The sequence below is a fragment of the Macaca nemestrina genome, chromosome 18 (genome assembly GCF_043159975.1).
Source record: "Macaca nemestrina isolate mMacNem1 chromosome 18, mMacNem.hap1, whole genome shotgun sequence".
Classification (NCBI taxonomy): Eukaryota; Metazoa; Chordata; class Mammalia; order Primates; family Cercopithecidae; genus Macaca; species Macaca nemestrina.
Window position 1 is genome coordinate 1,269,033 of NC_092142.1, and position 26,142 is coordinate 1,295,174.

Consider the following 26,142-nt stretch of genomic DNA (forward strand, 5'->3'; position numbering starts at 1 on the left):
AGAAAATGGCCCGTCCAACCCCACATCCAGGCTGGGCACGTCCAGGTCCCTGGGGGGCAAGGGCTCGGCTGCCTCAGACGTGACGGGGACTCAGCTCTGAGGGTCAGGACCTGGCTGGGAACACACCATTGAGGGGGGAACAGAAACCAGCTGCTGGGACGCTGGGGACCCTGAGAGCTCCCTGGCTGGACCTGTGGTCAGGGCTATAGTGGAGGAAGGTGTCAGGATGGCCATCATCTCAACTCCTGTGGGCGGCACAGCCCCAGGCTGGGCTCTGGGAGGAGGGAGGGAGGGACAGACGGGAGATCAGAGCCCCGAGAAGGCTGGTGCCTGGGATAAGGGTTGGCCAGGATGTGGGGCGCCAGGCGGGCAGGGCCAGGGAGCCGCCACAGTGTGTGACAGCAGACCCCATCCAGGACCCCTGTGCTGGGCGCTGGCTCCCACTGCTCTTCTCTCCACGTCTCTCTTGGCGGTGCCGAGTTCGGGCCGGGCGCAGGGAAGGGCCAACGTTGCTGAGCCGCCAGGGCCTGGGTCTTTGCCTTTATTTCTGGTGCACATCTAGAGGGCCTGGGGCAGAGGCCACCCACGGTCCCTGAAGTAGGGCCTCAGCTCCTCCAGGCTGAGAGGAGGAAAGTAGGCTCCGATCCTCTTCCGCACCCACCACTTGCCCTCGGCGGCGTGCCTGCCCCCAGGACGGCTGAACTTGTACCTGTAGTGCTCTCCGCGGACCCACCTGCAAGGGGGCATGTGTCAGCCTAGGGCCTGCTGGGACTCCCGGCCCCTGACCCGGCTCCTCGGCCTGCTGCTCAGCTGCAGCTGCTCACAGGGGTCCTCCACGGACAGAGCGGCTGCATGAGGAGCCCCCACCCCGAGCACAGGCAGACCCCCAGCAGACCCCAGGCAGGGCGACTGTTCCAGTCCGCACCTCAGCAGGGACAGTGCAGCCGGGGGGAAGGGCGGACGTGGGCAGCTCCGGGAGAGGTGACCCAGCAGAGCCCACACGGCAGAGCGACCGGCCCAGGGAAGGCCAGGGGCTTCAAGGGTGGCACTGGGCAGGCCCAAGGAAGTTCCCAAGGCCCCAGGTTGAGCCCCACGTGCCCCCCACCTGGGAAGGCACGGAGAGGAACCTGCTGCTCACGGCGTGGCATCTCCACCATCAGGCCAGCCCTGCCGCAAGGTGCCTGGGGGTTTCGGTCCACAGGGCAGCCCGAGGCTGTGAGGGAGCCAGGCTGGGACCTGTTTCCTGAGGGCGCAGCCTCTGCTTCCCAGGGCTTAAGGCCCTTTCCTGCCTGAGATGTGGAGATGCTGCCCCCTCCCCCATCTCCTCTGGACCGCGGCAGCGGGCAGGTCTCTCCGCTGAGCTCTGTATAAGGTCCTGCCTGACCACGGTGACCGGGCCTGGGGTAAGCCACGCTGGGTCTTGGTTCCCGGCTGGCAAGCCCTCACTAGACTCTCGGAGGGCTGGGCATTTTCTCCTGGGGGTGAGACGAAGCCCCTCGTGTCCAGGGTTGCTCGGCTGCCCCGGAGGAGAAGGCGCCAGACGGCGTTGTGGCCATCGCCAGCTCCCGGCCTCCAGGCCCCTTCCCAGTTGTGCAGCAGGAGCGGAAGCTTCTCAGCCCGCAGGGCGGCTGCTGCCTGGCTGGGATCCACGGCAGAGCTGGGCCCCAGCTGCCTGGTGAGTGTGAGGGTGCAGCCGTAACAGGACCCTCTGGTGGCCCCTGGAATGAGCCCAGGCAAGTGCTGGCGGCTTCACACTGCACCAGGGCCTGGTGCCGGCTCTCTGGGTGCTGTCATGATTCGGGGCTTCTGGTGACCTGCACACAGCTGTGCCCCGGGGCTCCGGGTGGAGACCTTGGGCTGGCGGGATGAGGCCTCTGGGTCCACCCTGCTCCTCCCTGCTTTGGGTCTGCTTGGGTCTGGGGTGTGCTGGACGATGGTTCCTCTCCCCCCAGGTCTGAACTGCCCCAGGAAAACCGGGAAGGCAGAGACCCTCTGGGTGGAGGAGGGTCCCGGAGGCGTCTGGTGGGAGAGAGGGATCAGTGGCTCCAAGAGGAGTGGGGTCGGGCCTTTGGAAAACCTCCCGGGCAGCCAAGACTGAGGGCGATGCTGGCAGCTGCTGGCTCCTGTCTACTCCAGGAGGGCACTGCCCACTGCCCTGGGCCCCAGGGGTCTTTCCTGGACCCCCTGGGCCTGAGGCCGCCATGGTTGTTCTCGGCTATATGGACGGCAGCGGCCAGCATGGGGACTGAGCCAGGTGGTGCCAGGCAGAGGTCACACTGGACCCCGAGACGGACCTCTGAGCAGCTCAGCAGCAGCTGAAGGGACAGGCTGGGGTGCGGCCGTGAGGGCGCTGGGCTGTGCTGGCAGCATGGTCCCCGCACACTCTCCTGGGCCTTGCTGGGGCAACGCAGACCCCATGCAGCCCACCCTCTCCCAAACCCTGCATTTAGCGAGGCCGGGAGGGCGGGGGTCCCGGGAGGGCGGGGGTGCCGGGAGGGCAGGGGTCCCGGGAGGGCCTCTGCAGTGGGATCGCCCATCTTTCCCAAATTCCTGCTCTTGCTTTCTGCTCCTTTCCAGGACAGGGTCAAAGCCTGGGGGCCCAGGCCCTGGTCTCTGACATCCAGAGCTGGAACTGCAGTTTGGAAGGGATTTGGTGGTGGGAAGGGGCCCCAGGCCCCCAGCGGCCTGAAGATTGCATTTCATTCCTGCAAAGTACCCGAGAAGGCCATGGCACCACCCACAGAAGGCTTGAGTGTTTAAAATAGGGGAGCTCCCAGCTGTTTTGAACAGACCCTACTGGCAACAGCTTGGCACAGCTATAGTAGGGATCCCAGCCAGGGCCTGACACTGAGACTACAGACATGGGCCCCGTCCACGCCCGGACCCCCGTGTCCTTCCGCACCCACCCCCGCCCTGCGGCCTCTTTGTATGAGTTCAAGAATGTGGTAGGAGTGGAACGCTGTGGCATGTACCCGCGGGGCAGGCGGTTCTCATTCGTGCCAGCCCTCTGGTTCTGCCAGGTTGCGTGATGGAGGCTTCCTTCCTCCTTGTCGCTGACCAGCGTCTGTGGCGTGAGCACACCCTGGTTTGTGCGGTTGCTCTCCTGTGGAAGGACAGCTGAGCTTGTTGCAGTTTTTGTCTATTACAGCTGCCGTAAACCTCTGCAGGGGTTTCTGCCTGAACCTGGGTTCCAACTCTCCGGTTTAAACATCCGTGGAAGCAACTGCTGAGTCCACGGCAATTTCAGGTTTCGTTTTTGAGGAGCCACTTTACCCTCCCAGCAACAGCCGAGTGACCAGATTTCTCGGCGTCTTTGCCGGCATGTGGGGTTGTTGCTACTTTTATTCCAGCCGTTCTGATGGGTGTGCAGTGACGTCACGGGACGGGTGTGAGCGACATCACGGGACGGGTGTGAGCGACGTCACGGGACGGGTGTGAGCGACGTCACGGGATGGGTGTGAGCAGTGTCACGGGACGGGTGTGAGTGACATGTCACGGGACGGGTGTGAGCGACCTGTCGCGGGACGGGTGTGAGCAGTGTCACGGGACGGGTGTGAGCAGTGTCGCGGACAGGTGTGAGCGGTGTCGCGGGATGGGTGTGAGTGGTGTCACAGTGGTTCTTGCTTCCCTAATGACAGGCATTTCTCCTGGGCTTATCTGCAATCTGTGGACCTTTGGTGAAATGTCTCTTCCTGTCCATGCTCATTTTCTAATGGGATTATTTTACTGTTAAGTTATGAAACTTCTTTACATATTCCAGATTTTAGCCTATTGTCAGATACGTGGCTTGCAAATATTTTCTGCCTGTCTGTAGCTTAAAAATTATTTTTGTCCTCTTAACAGGGTCTTTTATGGAGCAAATGCTTTTAATTTTAATTAATTACAATTTATCAATTTTTCCTTTTACAGATCATCCTTTTAGTATCAAGTATAATGACTCTGCCTGACCCTGTATCCCAAAGATTTTCTATTTTTCCTGAAAGTTTATTATTTTTATTTTTATGTTTTTTGAGATGGGCTCTCGCTCTGTTGCCCAGGCTGGAGTGCAGTGATGCAATCTCAGCCCACTGCAACCTCTGCCTCTCAGCCTCCCGAGTAGCTGGGACTACAGGCATGCACCACCACACCCTGCTAATTTTTTGTATTTTTAGTAGAGACAGGGTTTTGCCATGTTGCCCAGGCTGGTCTCAAACACCTGAGCTCAAGCAATCTGCCCACCTCGGCCTCCCGAAGTGCTGGGATTACAGGTGTGGGCTACCATGCCTGGCCCTGAAAGTTGATTGTCTTATGTTTTACATTGAAGTCCAGGATCTGTTTTGAGTTATTTTTGTGTAGTGTTAGACTTGGGTTGAAGGTTTTGTTTTTGTCCACGCAATTGCTTTGGCGCTTTTGTAAAAAAACTCAGCCAGGCATGTTTGTGTGGGTCTATTTGTGGGTTCTCTGTTGTGTTCCATGGATCTGCACGTCTGTCCCTCTGCCAGTACCACACTGTGTTGACTACTGTGGTTCTGTGTCTTCAAACTGCCTAGAGATTCCTTCCACTTCGTTCTCTTTCAGAATGGTTTTAGCTATTTGAGTTCCTTTACATTTCCGTGGAAAACTTGGGATGACTTGTCCTTACCCATTAACACATCTTGCTAGGAGTTTTTTTTTTTGTTTTTTTTTAAAATAGGAATTGCATTAAACCTGTCCATCAATCTGGAAGGAACTGTCATCTCCACTCTGTTGTGCCTTTCAACCCACGAACGTGGCCGTCTCTCTAGGTGTGTGCTGACGTCTTTCAGCAGCATTGCCGAGTTGTCAGCATGTAAGTTCTGTGCATGTTCTGTCAGGTTTATATCTAAGTATTTCACTTTTTGGAGTGGTTGTTAAGTGGTTCTGCATATTTAATTTAGGTGTCTGTGTGTTCATTGCTAGTATACAGGAATACTATTGAATCATTTATATTGATCTTGTGTCTTCTGACTTTGCTGAACTCACTAATTTTCTTCTTTTTTTGAGATGGAGTTTCGCTCTGTCACTTGGGCTGGAGTGCAGTGGTGCGATCTCAGCTCACTGCAACCTCTGCCTCCCAGGTTCAAGCAATTCTCTTGCCTCAGCCTCCCAAGTAGCTGGGATTACAGGCATGTGTCACCACACCCAGCTAATTTGTATTTTTTTTTAGTAGAGATGGGGTTTCTCCATGTTAGGCTGGTCTCAAACACCTGACCTCAGGTGACTGGCCTGCCTTGGCCTTCCAAAGTGTTGGGATTACAGGTGTGAGCCACTGCGCCCGGCCTCACTTAATTCTAGGCGTGTTTTTGGTGGATGCCTTGGGATTTCCTACAAGGACAACGATGTCATCTGTAAACAGGCACAGTTTTGTGTTTTCCTTTGTGATCTACACGCCTTTTATTTCCTTGTCCTGCTGTATTGCAGTGGCCAGTGCTCCCAGCACCGTGCTGGATCCGATGGTTAGAGCAGACATCCTTTCTTGTTCTGGATCTGAGTGGTGAAGGGTGATTCCTTCCCCCCGACTAGAATGCTGGCTGCAGAGCTTGTGCAGATGCTCTTCATCCAGCTGAGGAAGTTCCTCTCCTTCTCTATTTTCCCAGGTTTAAATCACAAATGGATGTTAAACTTGTCAAGTGCTTCCCCACAGTGACGGATGTGATCATGTGAGTTATCTTCGTTAGCTGGTAACATGTCGATCACACTGGTTGATTCTCAAACAGGGAACCAACCTTCATCCCTGGAACAATCCCTACTTGGTCACAGTGTAGAATTGTTGTATATTGCCAAATTCTATTTAGTAATTTTTTTTTTTTTTTTGGAGGCAGAGTCTCGCTGTTGCCCAGGCTGGAGTGCAGTGGCATGATCTCCACTCACTGCAACCTCCACCTCCCGAGTAGCTGGGATTACAGGCATGAACCACCACGCCCAACTAATTTTTGTATTTTTAGCAGAGACGGGGTTTCACCATGTTGGCCAGGCTGGTCTTGAACTCCTGACCTCAGGTGATCTGCTCGCCTCAGCCTCCCAAAGTGTAGGGATTACAGGCGTGAGCCACTGTGCCCAGTCTATTTGGTAATATTTTGTTAAAAACTTTTGTGTCCATATCGCTGAGGGATATTGGCTTGTAATATTATTTTCTCGTATTATCTTTGTGTGGTTTTGGTATCAAAGAACCACTAGCTTCATAAAATAAATTGAGGCTGGGCACAGTGGCTCCCGCTTGTGATCCCAGCACTTTGGGAGGCTGAGGTGGGAGGACTGCTTGAGCCCAGGAGTTTGGGACCAGCCAGGGCAACATGGCAAGACCCTGTCTGCACAAAAACTAAAAAAGTTAGTGAGGCATGGTGGTGTGGGCCTGTGGTCCCAGCTACCTGGGAGGCTGAGGCGGGAGGATAATTTGAGCTCAGGAGGTCGAGGCTGCAGTGAGCCATGTTTGTGCCACTGCACTTTTAGCCTGGGTGACAGAGTGAGAACCTGTCTCATAAAAAAAAAAAAAAAAAAAAAAAAAAAAAAAGAAAGAAAGAAAAGAAAAAATAAAACATAAATTGATGTTTTTCCTTCTTTTCTATTTTCTGGGAAATTAATCTTAGAATTCTCCAGTGAAACCATCTGAGCCTGGATATTTCTTTTTGGAGTTTAAAATTACAAATTCAATTGCTAGTTATAGGACTATTTAAATTATTTCATACCAAGTGAGTTGTGGTAGTTTGTGTTTTTCGAGAAATTGGTCTATTTCATCCAAGTTGTAAAATTTATGTATGTAGAGATGTTTGTCGTATTCCCTTATTATCCTTTTCAGGAGTGCAGGGTCTGTAGTGACGTCTCTTTTTCATTTGGAGATAGAGTCTCGTGGTATTGTTCAGGCTACAGTGCAGTGGTGCGGTCTCAGCTCAAGCGATGCTCGTGTTTCAGCCTCCCAAGCAGCTGGGACTACAGGTGCCTGCCACCACGCCCAGCTAATTTTTTGTATTTTTAGTAGAGACAAGGTTTCACCATGTTGGCCGGGATGGTCTTGAACTCCTGAGCTCAGGTGATCCACCCGCCTTGGCCTCCCAAAGTGCAGTGATTACAGGCATGAGCCCCTGTGCCCGGCCTCTTTTTTTCACCTTTGAAATTGGCAATCATATCTTCTCCTTTTGTCATTCTTACTAGAGGGTTGCTGATTTTATTGGTCTTTTAAAAGAACCATCTCTTTGTTTCAGTGAGTTTCTATATTGTTTTCAATTTCATTTTCTGCTTTTGTTTTCTTACTGCTCCTTGAATTTTTTCCTAGTTATTCATGTAATCTTGCGCTTAGATTATTATTATTATTATTATCATTATTATTTTAAGAGATGGGGTCTTCCTGTGTTGCCTCATGGCAAGAGGCTGGCTTCAACGTCCTGGGTTCCAACAGTCTTCCCACCTCAGCCTCCTGAGTAGCTGGAACTACAGGTGTGTGCCATGGCACCCAGCTGAGGTAAGATTATTGATTTGAGATCTTCCCTCTTTTCTGACCTCTCATGTCTCTTTTCTAATGTATGCATTTGATGCTTTCTTTCTCATCACTAGTTTAACTACATCCCAGAAAATGTGACATATTATTCAGTTCAATGAGTGGCATATTCTATAAACATCATTAGGTCCTGTTTGTTGATGATGGTGCTCTTTTATGTTCTTGCTGAATTTCCATCTACTTATTCTATCAACTGTCGAGAGAAGGGTGTTGAAGCATCCAACCGTAATTGTTGATTTGTCTGGCTCTCCTTTCAGTTCTTTTTCTTCTTCACATATTTTGCAGATCTGTGCTTAGTGCACACACTTAGGATTGCTACGTCTGTTTGGTGGGTTGGGCCTTTTCTCATTGGACATCTTTGTCTCTGATAATTTTTGCACTGAGGTCTACTTTGACATTAATACAATGAATCCTTTATTTTCATTAATATTCACGATATTTTTTCCTTTTTTTTTTGTTGTTTGTTTGTTTTTTTGAGACGGAGTCTCGCTCTGTCCCCTGGGCTGGAGTGCAGTGGCCGGATCTCAGCTCACTGCAAGCTCCGCCTCCCAGGTTTACGCCATTCTCCTGTCTCAGCCTCCCAAGTAACTGGGATTACAGGCGCCCACCAACTCACCCGGCTAGTTTTTTTTTGTATTTTTTTAGTAGAGACAGGGTTTCACCATGTTCGCCAGGATGGTCTCAATCTCCTGACCTCGTGATCCACCCGTCTCGGCCTCCCAAAGTGCTGGGATTACAGGCTTGAGCCACCGCGCCCGGCCCTATTCACGATATTTTTTTCTATCCTTTTACTTGCAACCTGCCTATACAGTTGGTCCCTAACTTATGAGAATTCAACTGACGGTTTTTCAGCTTTACAATGGTGCGAGTGATATGCACTCAGTAGAAACCGCACTTTGAGTGCCCAGACAACTATCCTGTTTTCACTTTCATATGGTATTCAATAAATTACATAAGATATTCCACTATTCCACACTTTATTATAAAATAGGCCTGTTAGATGATTTTGCCCACTATAGTCTAATGTAAGTGTTCTGAGCACGTTTAAGGTAGTAGGCTAGGCTAAGCTATGATTAATGTTTGGTAGGTGTACTAAACACATTTTGACTTATATTTTCAACTTATGCTGGATTTATCAGGGCATAAGCTCATTATGCATATATTTAAGTTACTATTTTTTTTTTTTTTTTTTTTTGAGATAGGGCCTTGTTGTGTTGCCCAGGCTGGAGTGCAGTGGCATGATCTTGGCTCACCGTAGCCTCAGCCTCCCGAGTAGCCGGGATTACAGGCATGCACCACCATGCCTGGCTAATTTTTGTATTTTTAGTAGAGAGAGGGTTTTGCCATATTGGCCAGGCTGATTTTGAACTCCTGACTTCAAGTGATACACCTGCCTCCGCTCCTAAAATGCTGACATTACAGGAGTGAGCCACTGCACCTGGCCAATCTTTATCCTTTAATTGGTTTATTTAGACCATTTACATTTAATATAAAGTTCACCATTTTACTTCTTGTCATCTGTTCTGTTTCTGATTTCTTTCTTTTTCCCAACCTGCTTTCCTATGGGTTACGTGTTTTCAGAATCCCATTTTGGTTTGTCAAGAGCGTGTTCCAATGTATCTCAGTATAGGTTGTTTTTTACTGGCTGTTCTTGGCACATAACTTATAGTCTACTGATGTCATTTTACCACTTCAAGTTTAGTATAGAAACCTTACCTCTGTGTCCATTTGCCCTCATCCATTTATAATTATCTTAAATACTTCCTCTACATAAACTTTGAACTACCTCAGACGGTTTTATAGCCTTTACTTAACCATCAACATGATTGGGAACCCAAGAGAAGGAAGGTCTATTGTGTTTACCCATGTTTTTTCCTTTCCTTTTTTTTTGAGACAGAGTCTTGCTCTGTTGCCCAGGCTGGAGTGCAGTGGTGTGATCTCTGCTCACTGCAACCTCCTCCTCCCAGGTTCAAGCAATTCTTCTGCCTCAGCCTCCTGAGTAGCTGGGATTACAGGCGTGTACCACTATACTCAAATTTTTTATTTTTGTAGAGATGAGGTTTCACCATATTGGCCAGGCTGGCAATGTCTTATTATCTTTAGTTTTTAGAAATTTGACTTTGATGTGTTTAGATTTGAATTTCTTTGGGTTTTTCCTATTTAGGGTTCACTCAGTTTATTGACTCTGTAGGTTTGCCCCTTTTGCCAAAATTGGGAAGTTTTCAGTTCTTATTTCTCCAAGTACATTTTTGGCCCTAAAGCTCTCTCTCTCTTCCTCCTAGGACTTTGATGACATGAATTCTGCATCTTTTGTTACAGTCTCAGTCCCACAGATCCCTGAGGCTCTTGCTGTTTTTTCCCTTCTATGTCCTCTCTCTTGTTCCCATTGGGTACTTTCTATGTTTAAGTTTATTGATTCTTTCCTCTGTCCTTTCCATTCAGATGTTGAGTGTTTTATATCAGTTATTTTTTCACTTCTAATCTTCTCATTTGGTTCTTTAAAAAATCTTCTATTTCTTTGCTGAGGCTGTATTTTTACCAGTTGTGTTCATAATTGCTTACTGAATGCCTTTTCGATGGCTGCATTCACACCTCTGTGAAGTCATTCTAATACCTCTCTTATGTTGGTGCTATCAACTGTCGACTGCCCTTTTTCACCAGTTCAATGTCTTCCTGGTTCTTGCTACGACAAGTGATTTTTCCACTGAAAACCAAACATTTTGTGTATTAGGAGATTTTGGATCTTATTTAAACCTTCTGCTTTAGATGACTTCTTCTGACGTCATGCTGGTAGAGAAGGGGGGTATTGCCTTGCTACAGCCAGGCTGGGGTAGAACTCCGGTGGATACATTGCGGGTATTCCTTGTTGATTGGGGGCATTCCTTGTTGACTGGGGTTTTCCTTGTTGCTTCGGGTAGGATGGGAGTCGTGGCTCCGCACTAGGCCTCCATGACACTGTGGCGGGGGTGGCCTAGTCACCGCTGGGTGGTGGTGAAGGTCCTGACTTTCTGCTAGTCAGTATGTAATACCACTCCACAGAGGAGGAACCCCTCAGTACTGCCAGGGGTTGGGGGAGGCCAGGCTCCTCCTGTGGTCTCCACTGACACCACCACAGAAGCAGCGGGGGGAGGGTCCTTCCTACCCACTTAGATGAAAATCTCAGCTTCCTATTTGGCCTCCTCTGGTAGCACCCCAGCGAGGGGTGGTTACCCCTTACAGCCGTTTGGAGGAGTCCAGGCTCCCTCCTCCATGCCTTGCCGGTGTGGGTGGGGCCGTGGTTTTTTCTGTGGTGTTGGCTGGAGCGGTGATTATTTTCTGTAAATTTCCTGTCTTGCTAGGCTGCTCTTTTCTGGCCCTTTAGCGAGAGAGCAGATTTTTGTTGAGGTGTTTTTTTGTCTGTATCTGCTGGCATTACTGGGTTTCCAGTTTCCTCACCTCCAAGTCTAGAAAATGAGGCAGAAAGAAAGCCCAGGCAAGACGGCCATTTTGGGGCTGTGGCTCCGTCCCGAGGGCCTTGCTGGTGGGCTCTCTTCTCTCACCTTCAGTCTTCCTGTTTTATATATAACGTCCAGCGATCTTGGTCGCCCTTAGTGGGAGGAACAGGGATAAGTGTCTGCTCCATCTTCCAGTTTTAAAGTCGATGACGAACTAAATGCAGGCCCACGGTTAGGCCATGGCCTGTCATGGTACCGCCTGCTCCAGCTGCCAAACGCGTGTATCATGGAGACAGGGGAGAGGTGTGCTGTGTGGCAATGTTCAATATTTCAGATGTTTTGAATGTTTTCCCTAAATGTTAACTCATTACTGGCTCATATAAAATAGTTCCTGCGTTTCACACTTGGTTTTCAGAGTATCCATCCTTTTAGGTACTTTGGGACCCATGGATGGACCTGAAACTGCTCTGACATGATTCCTTGTTTCAGCACCTCCTGGCTGAGAAGCAGACGATCCGACTGTGCGCTCCTCCCTCACGACCTGACGATGGGAAACCTTCCTCCGGGCCAGCTCCAGGGTCCCCAGGCACCGAGGAGGCCGCGATCTGGGGTGGGGGCTGAGGGGCTCTGAAGGCTGCTGAGATGGGGGCAGTAACAGAGAAGACCCATACTGAGCCTGGAAGGACGAGTCCTGGGGCCAGGTCCCCAGTGAGCCAGGAGGTGAACATCTGCCTGTCCAGGCTCCAAGGTCTCGGGCTCCCAGGGCTGCTGGTGGACACATGGCAGGCAAGTTACCTGGGGCTTCACGCTAATTCACAGGAAGGTGGCCTGAGGGCACCAGCTAGGAGGGCAGCCTCCCCACCAGAGGCTCTGGGATGGAGACTCCCCATGAGAAGGGAACCCCATCGCCCCTCTGCCCCAGCTCCCCGTAATACCAGTGCTGAGGAAGCAGCCCTGGAAGCATCGCTTGGCCAGGAGCACCCTGCCCGGGCTGCCAGACTCAGGGCCCAGCTGCTCCACTGCCTCTCTGGACCTCAGCGCCCCCTCCCACCCCTACCCTCCAGCTCCTCTGCTGGGGCCTCCAGACAGCTGTGAGCAACTCCAGAGGGTGCAGCTGTCCCGGCTCCCAAGTGTTCCTGGAGGGAAAATCCAGAGCTATGTTTTCCGTCAGAATTGGCGGCTGATGGTGCAGGGGAGGGGTGGGCAGTCCAGACTCTGTTCCTACAACCTCCAGGGGGCTGCTCAGTCCCAACCATGTGGGGCAGGGGATGCAAACGCTTGTGAGAGTCGCCACCCCAGGTCTGGCCACGCGGGCGTCTCCAATCCCCCATGCTCTGCCCCACCCTGGACCCTACCCCACACTGTCCTCAGATCCCCTCCCGTACCCCAGTGGGGCCCCATCCCTGCCTCCTGCTCCTCTTTGGGAGGCCCTAGCTCTCCCCCAAAACCTTGTCTTCTGGTCACAGTGCTCAGGGTCCTTGGCGTCTCCCCTGCACCCCAGCTCCCCTGGTGGAGTCTGGAAAGCCAGCCCCGGTGTGGGGAGGAGGCTGACCTCCCCCGATGGCTGCCACCTCTGGCTCCCGAGAATCTCACCTCACAGGGCTCCCTCCTTGGGATGTCACCAAGTCCCTGCCCAGGGTGGGCCAGGCTGCAGGGCCCACAGGAGTCCCCTGCTCAGTTCACCATGGGCCCTGGGGCTCCTGGAGTGAGGGCCCCGCCTGTCCTTCTTGCCTCTCCAGGCCAGGAGCAGAGCAGGCACCCGGAGGACGCCTCAACAAAGGTGTGAACCGCGGCGCCCTGCCTGGCCAGGGACCTTGGCCGTGGCGTCCAGAGTAGCTGTCCTGGCTCCTCTCACCATGGCAGGTTTGGTTTGAGGTGGGCTATGAGGCAGGGGTGGGACCAGCCTTGATGCCAAGGCTGATGGGGGGGGCCCTTTTTGCTCCCAGCAGGCCCCACCTTCTGCCTCTGCAGGAGGGAAGGGGCACTTCCTGTAAACAGGTGGGGTGTGGGTACAGCTGGGTGGGACCCCAGCAGACACCTGGATTTGGGGGAGGCCCCTGAACAGCGGAGAGCATCTTACCTGGGCGGGGGCCTGCTTGCGAAGGGGTTGTGTGCCAGCAGGGACAGGGCCTCAGCGTCGCTGGCCAGGAGCTTGCCAGCCAGGTGGAGGATCCAGTCATTGTGCTCGTAGGTCTGGGAGGAGAGGTCGGGCTGGAGATGGCTGCGCCACGCGCTGTCCAGGCACAGCCCCTCCAGATGCTCAGCCGTGCCCTCCACTCCCTCCCGCGCCAGCGTCTCTGTCTGTCCAGCAGCATGTGGTCCTGAGGCTTTCCTGGAGGTGGGTTCTCTGGGCGGTCACACCCCAGTTCTTTGGCTGGGGTCCCCTTAAGGGGCCGCCTGCTTTGCATGCTCCTTGTAGCCCTGACCACTCATTCCCAGGCTGGCCGCTGGCCTCACTCCCCTGCCTGGGCGCCTCGGAGCCTGTCTGCCCCAGCTCCCTCTGTCTGGGCCCTGCCTCCCTGAGGCTCAGTTTTCTGGTGGCTGAGATGGGACCAGGAGGACAGAAACAGCAGCTCTGTCCGTGAGTGCCTCTGCTACCCCAGCCCTGAGGGTTCCTTCCTTCCTGCTTTTTTTTTTTTTTTTTTTGAGACGGAGTCTCGCTCTGTCGCCCAGGCTGGAGTGCAGTGGCCAGACCTCCGCTCACTGCGAGCTCCACCTCCCGGGTTCGCGCCATTCTCCTGCCTCAGCCTCCCAAGCAGCTGGGACTACAGGCGCCGCCACCTCACCCGGCTTATTTTTTTGTATTTTTAGTAGAGATGGGGTTTCACTGTGTTAGCCAGGATGGTCTCGATCTCCTGACCTCATGATCCGTCCGTCTCGGCCTCCCAAAGTGCTGGGATTACAGGCTTGAGCCACCGCGCCCGGCCAACAGTTCCCTGACCGGGAACCGAACCTTCCTGTTTTCTGAGACAGGGTCTGGCTCTGTTCCCAGGCTCGAGTGCAATGGCGTCATGATTTGAGGCTGCAGCGATTGGGCTCAATTGATCCTTCCTCCTCTCACGTAGCTGAAACCACAGGCGCTGCCCTCACTTGCTGCTAATTCTGTATTCAGGGTCTCGCTATGGCACCCAGGCTGGGATTCCTGGCATGAGACTCCACCTGGCGGATCCTGGGGGACGCTGGGGCTGGGCCTGGATGTCGTGTGGGCTCAGTTCTCAGCTCAGGCAGGATCCCATCCCCCCAGCCTCCCTCCCCACCAGCCCCTTCGGTGGTTGCTCTAGGAACCTGTCCTCTGAGGGCAGAAGAGGGCGGGGTACAGGCGGGGCCGTGCCCGCCGGGGATTGTCCCCCACCTGAAAGGCGGCGAACCACATAAGCCAGTCCAGGCGGTAGTGGTACGGGGAGATGAGGCAGGGCCGTCTGCTGGGGTCGCCTGGCTTGCACTTGAACTCGTAGTCCTCCCACACGGTGTCGGGGGCGCTGGTGTTGGGGCTGGCCGTGCCCTGCAGGATCACCTCCGTCCGCTCCTTGGTGATGCTGCCGGGAGACCGAGGCAGGCCAGGCCCACATCACACACCGGCTGGGCTGAGTGGGGTGCATGGGGGTTCCCCGACTGACCATCCTGGCCCAGGTGGAGGGCCTACACCCCCACCTGCCTCCTGGTCAGGGGCTACTGCGAGGCTGGGTGGGGCTGGGGAGTCTCGGGGACTGGCCCCAGGGGCTCATTTGAGAGCACATTCCCTGCCCCTGAAGACCCGGCCACAGCCGGCATGTGCCCCATGCCCCTTGGCAGCTCGGGGTGGACACGAGGGGGAAGAGGCCAGGGGCTGGCCCAGGGCAGGGAGAGCACCTGTGTTCAGGCAGCACTGCCTGGCATTCCCACCCAGGGAGTCAGGGCCTGGTCGCCTCTTCCTTACGCCCCCAGTAGGCATTCCAGGGCCACAGCCCACCTGCCTGGTGACCTCGGGCCCTACCCCTTTGCCTCATGCGACCAGGACGGAGGAGGCCTGCATGTCCAGGCCCGGTAATGGGGACAGCATGGCCTGTGCCTGGGTCATGCTGGGGTGGGGCAGGGGACACTTGGGGTCATGGGGGCCCACACTCCAACCCCGCCTGAATGTGGCTGCTCAGGGCTGAGTCTCCTCACATACCCAGCTCCGGACCCAGCTCCGGGAGACGGGGACCCCAGGCCCATACCTTCCGAAGGCCCCGTAAGTGTTGACAATGTGAAGAGAGTTGAAATGGGTGTTCATGACCTGTCTGGAGCTCAGCAAGTTGAGGACCACGGGCACGCTGAGCCAGGCCAGCAGGATGCCCAGCGAGACGTTGGCTGCACGCCGCACCACAGAGCCTGGCAGGGGAGTGACATCTTCCAGGTGGGGCTCCCAGCCGCCTCCTGGCCTGTCCCGGGGAGACTCCAGCTGGTGCTCACTAAGGGTCAGCTGTCCAGGGTCCCGGGGATGGAGCAGCAGCTGACGTCAGGCACCTTGTTCCCGGCGTGCCACACAGTGGACGACACTGACCCACCTCCTGCCCTGGCACCCCCAACCCACAGGGGCAGGCTGTAGGGCTGGCACCACCCAGCTTTCTCATGCCCGTGGGCACTGGGGCAGGGCCCCCCGGCTGAGCCACCTACCGAATCTGGGCTTGGGCCGGGGGCCTCGGATTTCCCTCTGCATCTGCAGGACTCGGTCCTTCAGGCTGCCTGGCCCGGAGGGGAACAAGAACCCCAGGGTGGCGTCATCGAAGCAGGCCAGGCTGGGCACCATGGTCAGCCAGTTGAGGAAGCTGAGGTTCCCACTGACGATGAGGATGGCCTGTGGAGACGCTGCAGCTGAGCCTCGTGCAGGACCCCTGGGCGGCTGGATCCTCCCTTCTTGGAGCAGGGGGGCCCTGCACCCAGCTTTGCCCTTGCCATCCCCCAGCCCTGGCATCACAACTGAAACCCAGCTGTGCCTTCATGGAGGGGACAGCAGACGCCTCAGAGGTGCCTTCTGACAGATGCTTCCAGAACGTTCCTCCCATGACTGCACGTTTCTGTGCAGGTTCTGTCCCTTGCTTTAGTGATGCGCAAGGTCTGGGGCTGGACCAGACCCTGTGCCCTCCTGGAACTCCTCACCCGCAAAAGGTGCCTGCCGGGGTTACGCCCAGGGAGGGTGGGCGTGTCCAAACAGAGAAGGCTGTGCTTGGAGAGTGGGTGCCGGGGACGCCCCTCAGCCGACAGGTGCCACGGACAACAGGGAGCATGGGGGGCCACCAGTAACGCTCCCAGTCCAAAATACGAAGTGCAAGGAAGCGAGACACAGGCCCAGGCCCCTGTGCCCCAGAGATGGACAGCAGGAGAGGGGAGGGGCTGCATGCAGGGCTGGCCGGGCAGCACGGCCGGGAGGGCTCCGGGGAACGGTTCAGCAGCAGCAGTGGGCAAAGCTGCGGCAGGAGGGACTCGGAGGGGCTGCTTCTGGACACCCCTGCAGGCCAGTGATCGTTAGGTGACGAAACTGGAGATTGAGCCGCTGTCCCTGCGGCTCCATCAGGTGATGTCACAGGTGCCAAACCTCACCCTGGCCGTTGCCGCGGAGGCGTCAGGGAGACGGCGGCGGCTTGCGTGGCCGGTTGCCCCGCGTGGGTAATGGTCTGCGGCTGAGCCGGTGGACCCTGGGCGGGCAGGACCCGGGCGTGGCTCCCTCAGACGGGTCTGTCGGCCAGATTTGATGCATTAAAGCCCAGCCTTTGTCCCCATAACTCAGGAGGAGGGCTGAGGGCATGGACCCCGATGTCTAATAAGGGTCTCGCAGGGGCAGCTGCATCAGTTTTATAGATGATGACAGCGTTTTATGAACTGTGCATTCACGGCTCTCCCTGGGTTAATTTGGAAAAATACCTTTCCTGGTTCTGAGCCCCAAATGAACACTTTCTTATTCTCCACTGTCTACAATGTTACTAATCCCCCGTGCTAAAACCAGCCCCGCCTTGCCATGCCTGGGGTTAGCCACCTCTGCCAGCAGCTTCCCTGGCGGGCCAGACCCCCATGCCCTCTGTCCTGAGTGTGACCAGGGCTGGTCTGGGGCGGGGCAGGGCGGCTGGGAGCCCCTGAGCTCCCGTGACGGGGAGGGTGCAGGGCTGGGCACTGAGGTCTGGCCTTTGGACCCACTCTTTGGGGTGCTCTGGAGGGGGCGCCCCAGGTGACACTGGAATGTCCTGCCATCCATTCCTGGTGGGAGAAGCTCCAGCCTTTCTGGCCCTTCCCTGGGCCCAGCCTTACTGGCAGATGGGACCAAAGCGACCTGTGGTCATCCTGATGGGAGCTCAGTGGGGAACTCTAGACTCAGGGAACTAGGGCTCCATGGAGCACAGATCTGGGTGTGAAATCCCGTTTCTAAGAAAGCTTCAGGGCTCGGGGACTCGGGGCCCTGCTCCGTGCGGAGGCGACCCCGCCGCGCAGCGTTCAGCTGCTCTGGTGCATCTCTCGCCCTCCATCTGGTCGGCTGTTTTGTTATGAAAACGCAGTTCCGTGTAGAGTGCATGGCCTGAGTGCTCCTGGGGGACCTAGTCTTCCTTGTTTTTCTTCTAGCGTCACTGAGCCATCTCCTCAGAGGGAAATCAATCTGCTCAGAGCCCATCTGTGCTCGCCCCCGGCCGGCAGAGTCCTCACACGGCCGTGCAGCCCACAGATGACCCAGCCGGTGGCTGGGAGCAGGGGCGGGGCCAGAGGGGTCCCCACAGCCGGCACAGGAAGAGGAGCTTGAGGTGATGGAATCCTGGGGCCAAGAGACGGAGCAGCAGGGGTTCCGAGGCCAGTGGCGCGTGGCCCCAAGAAGGAAGAGCGGGGTTGGGGTCTCTGGATGCCTCTGGGGCCTCCCGCCTGTCAGCTGCCACAGAGAACAGGTGCGCTTGTGAGGACCCTCTGCTGAGGACACGCCGGCGCTCACGGGGACCCTCCACGGACGACAAGCCTGCTCGCAGGGAGCTCACGGGGACCCTCCGCTGAGGAAATGTGTTGTGTTCCCAGGTGGGCACTCTGGTGGGCATGAACCCAGTGTGAACTTTGCATTATCTGTGTTGTTTCATCACAACCACACACAGCTCGGGGCCCGTGAGCCCAGCTCCCTCCGGGACAGCCTCAGGATAGCCGGCCTGCGCACGGGGCTGACAGGGCCTCCGGGCCTCTGTCTTGAGGGGGCGTGAGGTGCAGCCACCACAGGGCAAGGAGCCCTTTGGGCGGAGTGGGTGGGGTGGGGCCGGACAGCCCCCTGTGAGCAGGCGACTCAGAGGCTCCAGACCTGAGCTCACCCCCTGCCCCTCCCACCCTGGCAGCCCCAGGTGTGTCTCCCTGTCCCCAGTGCCCTGGTGGAGGCTGATGGCTCCCGTGGGTGCTGGCTGGGTGGCCGGGCTCTGCAGTCACTGCTCACGTGCACCTCTCCAGGCAGCAGTGGCCCCAGGGCCCCGTGGAACTCTCCGGAACAGCTGTGTAAACTGCGCGTAGGAGGAGGGAGGCTGCTCATGCCTCAGCTCCCCAACGGAAGGAACACGGGAACACACGGACCCAGGACGCGCTCCAGGGAGGCAACGCTCAGAGGCGGCCCTGGGTCTCGGGGCACTCGGCGGCCACAGGTGAGGGCGTGGCCCCGGCCAGGGCACTACAGTGGTAAAGGGCGCGGGTCACTCTCAGTCCCACACCGCATCATCCCCCACACACCCTCTGCCCTGTACGCCTGTGGGGGCAAAAGCCCTAGCTGAAGACCCCACACTGCCCGCGGACGGGACAAGTGGCCGACCGTCCTCTCCTCTGAGGGGGACGCCAGGCCACGCTACAGAGCACAGCCACCACCCCGGCTGCTTCCACCTCATCCTGGACATGGTGTGGGGCTGGAGAGGATGACACGGCCTGACCTCTGAGGCCTGGACGGGAGGCGCTGCCTGTGCTGGGTCTTTGGGGGTGGTGCTCAGAGGCCCAGGTGCAGTGAGACCCAGCTCTGTCCCCTCCCCTCCCAGCATCCCCACTGTCCACTGCCACTCCCCCCACCAGGCAGCGGACTCCAGAACTGGGCCAGCACTGGCACTGAGGGAACCCGCAGCCCCGCCGTCATGCCTGGGAGGGTCCCTGTCTGCCTGCACCAGGGCCTGTTAGTCCAATTCTCATCCGACCCCCGGCCATGTTCCTGCGTTCTGAATAAACAAGGATGCTTTTGAGGCCTCTGGTTCAAAGGTCACCTCCCCCATTCCATGTCATGGTAACTCAACCCTCAAGTGACTCCAACTTTCTTGATTAAGTAACTCAGCACCTTGCTTTTCATGAGAGCTTCTCCCAGCCAGCATCAGCTTATTTGGAGAGGGGCAGTGGTGGAACCGGCCACCACAGCCTGAGGGAGGGACGCTACATGGTACACGGGCCGTGGAAGAGGGAGGTGGGATCCTGAGCACCCCCCACTGCCAGGCAACCACGGAGCCAAGCAGGCCCACACTCCCACCTGGCTATAGTCCAGGGGTGCCCTTGGACTGGCCTCCGAACCAGACCTGAGCCTGGCAGGGGCAGGCGGGAGCCTGGGGCAGCGCAGCCCACACGGGGGGGTGCTGGGGAGTGGGGGGCATTCCTGGCAGTCTTCAGCCCGGCCCTCCTCCAGCGGCTGGGACCCCAGGACCACATGGCTGAAGACGGCTCAGGAGTCGCCCGTGTGTGCGGCCCCACCCAGGTTAGGAATCCTGGAACAGACCACTCCATTCAGGCTGAACACCCCTCCCTGGGTGGCAGTGGGACCCAGGGCTGGCACAGTCAGGCCTGGCCCCACGCCTGTGCTCAGCACAACCTTCCTCATGCCCCGTGTGGGAAGCACATGTGCCCGGGGCTCCGTCTGTGGCCCTTCCGAGGCTGAGTGGAGAAATAAACCGGGGCGCGTGCGGACCACGGGGGTCTCAGTGCCGAAGAGAAACGGGCAGTGGAGGCTCCAGGAGGCGCGGGGAGCCCCCCGTGCAGATGCGGAGGGAAGGGAGCCAGTCCGTGGAGGCCGCACGATGCTTCCCACTCCACAATGTCCGGCAGAGGCAGCACCGTGGAGACGGAGGGCCGGCGGGGCACAGACGACTTCCAGGGCCACGAGCGACTACGTGAAGCTGCGACGGGGACACGCGTTGTCGTCCATCGTCCGTTTGTCGGAGCTCACAGAATGAGCAACACTGCACATGACTCTCCTGTCAGCTGGGGACTCTAGTCGGCAACAATTTATCAGTCCTGCCTATCAATTATACAATGTCCCGGCCAGTGCAAGGTGCTGAGCGCAGGGAAACTGTTTGAGATGGGGATAAGGGAGCCTCTGTAGTCTGCACAGTTTTTCTGAAAACCTAAAACTGTTCTAAAATAAGTCTCTTAATTAATAAAACAGAGCTGAAACCCCGGACGAACGGACGCAGGTGGCTTGGGGGGGGCAGAGGCGGGCTGAGGACCTCAGGGGGTCATGGTGGCAAAGATGCTGCCCAAACTGAGACCTCCAGTAAGTTAACCCGGCTGATAACCACTGAGGAAACGGAGGGAAAATAACAGGAAAAAATGCGGAAGATACTAAGAACAAAGAGAAAAACACAAAGATGTGGCAATATGTCCAAGTACGTCAGTTGAGATGTATGGCCCTTTACTTAACAGAGACAGAGGGCCAGGCTGACCCTGAGCATGACCTTGCTCCCGCTGTCTCAGGAGCCGCATCGGTGAGGACACAGGCCTTGAGGCCGGGCGCGCACCTGCAGTCACGGCACTTTAGGAGGTCAGGCAAGAAGAGTACTCGAGCCCTGGAGTTCAAAACCAGACTGGACAACATAGTGAGACCCCCGTCTCTACAAAAAAATTAAAAATGGCTGGGCGTGGTGGCACCTGTAGTCCTGGCTACTCGAGAGGCTATAAAACTAACATAATATGATGACTTTTTTTTTGCCAAGATTTGAAAACAGATGAAATGAACAAATTCCCAGGAAAACGTTCACCACAAAAACTGCCTCAAGAAGGAGTCGAAAGCCCACCTGTCCTGTGGCCCCCAAGGGTGATCAGTCAGAGACCCCGGCGGCACAGGCGGCCTCACATGGGAGCACTGCCAGGTGTGAGGATGGCCACCTTTGCTTTCCAGACGCCCGCAGAGGAAGAGGCTCAGCTGTGCTGGGAATGCGAACTTGCTTCAGCACCTGCAGCATGAACGTAACCTGCCACGTTACGGATGGAAGAACGAGCATCTCACGACTGATGGAGAAACACTTTCTACAACTCAGCATCCATTCATGGCTAAAAACCACAAAGGAGAAGTGAATAAAAGCAGCCACGAAAACAACCCACAGCTGGCATCGTGACAGACAGCGCGCAGGGCGGGGGCCCTCCCTGCTGTGGGACCCTAGACCCAGACGGCACTCAACCCCGCCCAGCAGGGGAGAAAGGGATGGACGCAGAACCGGCAGAATCCCCAGATCGCCCACAGGACACGTCTGTGAGGGACCCGCGAACGGACAGGGTAGCACCAGTGCAGAGGTCGCCCGAGAAAGGCTGAGGTCACCAGAGTCCCACACTTAGCAACCAAGAGGAGGAAGTGTGAGTTAAAAGGGCACCATTTGCAACATCAACAAAAGAAGTCACCTGGGTGCTGCTGCCCCCACGAGGGGCACGGCCACACGGAATCGACTGACGCTACTCCAGGAGCCCACAGACACGCGAGGGGCACGGCTACACGGAATCCACTGACGCTACTCCAGGGGCCCGCAGACACGCGAGGGGCACGGCCACACGGAATCGACTGACGCTACTCCAGGAGCCCGCAGACACGCGAGGGGCACGGCTACACGGAATCCACTGACGCTACTCCAGGGGCCCGCAGACACGCGAGGGGCACGGCCACACGGAATCGACTGACGCTACTCCAGGAGCCCGCAGACACGCGAGGGGCACGGCCACACGGAATCGACTGACGCTACTCCAGGAGCCCGCAGACACGCGAGGGGCACGGCCACACGGAATCCACTGACGCTACTCCAGGGGCCCGCAGACACGCGAGGGGCACGGCCACACGGAATCCACTGACGCTACTCCAGGGGCCCGCAGACACGCGAGGGGCACGGCCACACGGAATCCACTGACGCTACTCCAGGGGCCCGCAGACACGCGAGGGGCACGGCCACACGGAATCCACTGACGCTACTCCAGGAGCCCGCAGACACGCGAGGGGCACGGCCACACGGAATCCACTGATGCTACTCCAGGGGCCCGCAGACACGCGAGGGGCACGGCCACACGGAATCCACTGACGCTACTCCAGGAGCCCGCAGACGCGCAAGGGGCACGGCCACATGGAATCCACTGACGCTACTCCAGGGGCCCGCAGACACGCGAGGGGCACGGCCACACGGGATCCACTGACGCTACTCCAGGAGCCCGCAGACACGCGAGGGGCACGGCCACACGGGATCCACTGATGCTACTCCAGGGGCCCGCAGACACACGAGGGGCACGGCCACACGGAATCCACACAGAATCCACTGACGCTACTCCAGGAGCCCGCAGACACGCGAGGGGCACGGCCACACAGAATCCACTGACGCTACTCCAGGAGCCCGCAGACGCGCAAGGGGCACGGCCACATGGAATCCACTGACGCTACTCCAGGGGCCCGCAGACATGCGAGGGGCACGGCCACACGGGATTCACTGACGCTACTCCAGGAGCCCACAGACGCGCGAGGGGCATGGCCACACAGAATCGACTGACGCTACCCCAGGAGTCTGCAGACACGCGAGGGGCACGGCCACACAGAACTGACCGAAACTACTCCAGGAGTCCGCAGACATGCGAGGGGTACGGCCACATGGAATCGACTGAAGCTATTCCAGGAGCCTGCAGACATGCGTGGCATATGGCTATTCCAGGAGCCCGCAGACATGTTTGGGGTACGGCTACACGGAACCAACTGAAACTATTCCAGGAGCCCTGAGCAGCTGCAGAGAGAAACGTGCAGTCCTGGACAGGGCATGATCTGTGAGCAAGTCTGTTCTTCCCACTTAGATTCACAGTGACATCGATGCCCGCCAGAGAAATCACCCCACGGGTACCGGCACCTGCCTCCGAGCAGCTAACGTGGAAAAGACTGAGGGCGTCAGGAGCTGCTCAGGGCCCCTGCGACCACAGCCAGGGTCCTTGCTGCGGGGAGGGGCCAAGAGCGGCACAGCCACCCTGGGACACGTGCAGCTTCCTGTAAAGTGAATCACAGGTCTGCTCACGGTACAGCAGAGCCCTTGAAAACACGTCCACGGGATGACGAGATCGCGTGTGTGCACGGCAGGCTGTGATGAAAACCGGAAACCACCACAAGTGCACAGACAGGACAGACGGACTGACCACAGGACGCACACCATGAAACGGGGCCCGGCCAACAACCGTGGGTGCCCCCACGTGCACCAACGTGACGTAGCACCCGCGCCTGCTGACGGAGCTTTGCCCCTAGAGGCTGTGGTGCTCTGGCAGGGGTGGGCAGGGCAGGGGAAGGGCGGGCAGGGTGGGGGCAGGGACATGGGGCAGGGCGGGAGAAGGGGCATGGGGCAGGGCGGGAGAAGGGGCATGGGGCAGGGCGGGAGAAGGGGCATGGGGCACCCAGGTCCATCTGTTTTCCAGGGCACGTGGAATGCCACCCCAGGACCTGTGCATTGCCCTGGATGTATGTTACACCTCCATCGAAACAATCGAGAGACAGAACCAAAATCCCCACCACGTTTTCCTTGGGAATTGACAATCGGAATGTAGCGTTTATAGGGAAAAGCAAACGCCCGAGACTGGCCCAGCCCGGGCGGAGGCGGCATGGGGGTGCCCTGCCCTTCGAGGCGTCCTCAATGCAGGGGGCTTGTGGGGCAGGGATGGCAGTGAGCGTGGGCAGGACGGGGGTTCAGGGGTGCCTGGGTTCCGGGGGCAGGGGAGGCAGTCCCTCACCCACATGGAGACAAATGACCCTCGCCTCTCGCAGACCCTGGTTCCTGGTGGACTGACACAAACACGGGAAAGGAAACCTCTAGAATGGAAGAATCGTAGGAGAGGATCCCAGGAATGTGGGGGTGTCCACACAGGGCCTTGGCGTGCCTGACCCCGTCCCGCTGCCGAGCCCAGGACACGGCTGGGCCTCTCGCAGCTGCAGGAAATGCTCTTGGGAGGAGCCAGTCCTCGGAGGATGCCTGGGAAGGAGACCCTCAGCCTCCAGCCCGGGACAGGGCCGCAGTGGGGCCCCTGCAGGGGATGAGAAGGAGCTGGTGAGGCCCTGACACCAGCAATGGCTGGGGAGGACAGGCTGTCCCCAAGAAAGGGGGCCTGTAATGCCCCAGGGGCCTCCCAGACAGCAGGGCAGCCAGAAATAGGGCGACGGACCAGCGTCTGTGGACACGGGGGCCGGCGGGGGCCGGCGGGCGGCGCGGGCTCACCTGGAATAGGATCTGCAGCGCCCCGTGGATGATGCAGGCCCGCCGGCCGAGGAAGAGGAAGAAGGGCACCAGGAGCTCGATGAAGTGGTTGCTGAGTGTCTCGAAGCGGTGGAACCACCAGGGTGAGTGGTGTAGGTAGTATGCCACAGGGTTGGGCACCGGCTGGGTCTGCAGGGACAGGAGGGGCTGTGAGGTGCCTGGCCGATCTCAGGGGGTGGGGCTAGGGATAGGCATGTGGGTCCCTGGCCCCCTGACCCTGACCCCAACCCCTACTGCACACAGGATCCCCCCGGCTCACCTGACCCTGCACACGTGGAGCCCACCTGCCAGCCTAAGAGCCAAGGGACACTGAGGGGGAAGCGAGTTGTTTTTTTTTTTTTTTTTTTTTTTTTTTTGAGACGGAGTCTTGCTCTGTCACCCAGGCTGGAGTGCAGTGGCCGGATCTCAGCTCACTGCAAGCTCCGCCTCCCGGGTTTACGCCATTCTCCTGCCTCAGCCTCCCAAGTAGCTGGGACTACAGGCGCCCGCCACCGCGCCCGGCTAGTTTTTTTTTTGTATTTTTAGTAGAGACGGGGTTTCACCGTGTTAGCCAGGATGGTCTTGATCTCCTGACCTCGTGATCCGCCCGCCTCGGCCTCCCAAAGTGCTGGGATTACAGGCTTGAGGCACCGCGCCCGGCCGGAAGCGAGTTTTTAAAGCAAAAGCAAAGTGTTTATATTTGTCTTAAAATCTTTACCATCTAAAAGCCAAGAATACACACCCTAACTGAAGAATACACACCCTAACTGAAGAATACACACCCTAACTGAAGAATACACACCCTAACTGAAGAATACACACCCTAACTGAAGGAGACAACACCTGGAACCGTCCGTGCCGAACGCGAGAACACAGGCGGTCGGAGAACGCGCTGCCCGCTGCCCACACCACCCCCAAGAGCTGGGGTCCGCAGGTGGCCCCTCAGGCTCAGGATGCCCTCTCCCTGGGGATGGGCATGTGGGTGGGGATGTGCCAGTTGGGGACCAGCAGGAATGGGGGCCTGGGCCCCGGGCCCAGCTCAAGGCTCTAAGTGCAAAACCTGGCTGAGGGGACCTTGAAGCCTCCCAGGCCAAGCCACAGAGTCCGCACACCTGGGTCCCACTCGGCAGCCCTGTCAGGAGGAAGGGCAGGAACTTGCTCTGCACCATAACTGAAAACTATCAAGGCCAGGCCTGTGATCCCAGCACTTTGGGAGGCCAAGGCAGGCAGGTCACTTAAGCCCAGGAGTTTGAGGCCAGCCTGACAACATATCAAGGCCCCATTTCTATAAAAATAAAAAATTAGCTGGGCATGGTGGTGCATGCCCGTAGCCTCAGCCACCTGGGAGGCTGAGGCAGAAGGATTGCTAGAACCCAGGAGGTGGAGGCTGCCGTGAGCCATGACTGTGCCACGGCACTCAGCCTAGGCGACAGAACAAGACCTTGTATCAATCGATCCATCAATCAAATCAGAGCGGTTGTGCAGACTTGTCTGGAGTGAGAACGCCCGACTGGCAAACGGGGCCCAGGCCCCACACGCTGTTTCCTGGAAACCCCCGACGATGGGACCCGGAGTGGCACTGCCAGGGCCATGTGAGTCGGTGAGCCCAGGGTGGTGGTGGGAAAAGTGCCCGTGATGGACGATGCTGCACGCTCTGCCTGGCTTTGCAGAGGGGCCTGCCCGCATGCTGCTCAGGGCTGAAGGCCTTGCTAGCACAACCCGCGGGAGCCATGGGGTCCGGCACAGCCACAGAAGCCCCACTGGGGACAACAATCAC

General features: G+C 57.2%; 1 protein-coding gene and 2 long non-coding RNA genes across 14 annotated transcripts in view; 2 read left to right on the top strand and 1 right to left on the bottom strand.

Annotated features, from left to right (window-relative positions):
* Positions 1-513: 513 nt before the first annotated feature.
* The window catches only part of LOC105485881 (lipase maturation factor 1), a 105,460-nt gene continuing 79,831 nt past the window's right edge, over positions 514-26,142 (bottom strand). For 7 of the 12 annotated variants that reach the window (XM_071083823.1, XM_071083826.1, XM_071083824.1 and 4 more), the window contains 7 exons: positions 24,348-24,515; positions 15,559-15,739; positions 15,120-15,273; positions 14,276-14,459; positions 13,004-13,116; positions 2,973-3,103; positions 514-733 (listed from right to left, as the gene is read on the bottom strand). In XM_071083823.1, the coding sequence (XP_070939924.1) occupies positions 606-733; positions 2,973-3,103; positions 13,004-13,116; positions 14,276-14,459; positions 15,120-15,273; positions 15,559-15,739; positions 24,348-24,515 (1,059 nt within the window). In that variant the 3' untranslated portion in view covers positions 514-605. The other 5 variants (XM_071083825.1, XM_071083827.1, XM_071083833.1 and 2 more) reach the window with 3 other exon arrangements.
* On the top strand, positions 3,096-4,063 carry LOC139359793 (uncharacterized). Its single transcript, XR_011616226.1, has 2 exons — positions 3,096-3,503; positions 3,574-4,063. It is a non-coding gene; the product is annotated as an uncharacterized lncRNA (long non-coding RNA).
* Positions 8,697-20,287, top strand: LOC105485880 (uncharacterized). The gene is made up of 2 exons (XR_011616224.1): positions 8,697-12,798; positions 17,494-20,287. It is a non-coding gene; the product is annotated as an uncharacterized lncRNA (long non-coding RNA).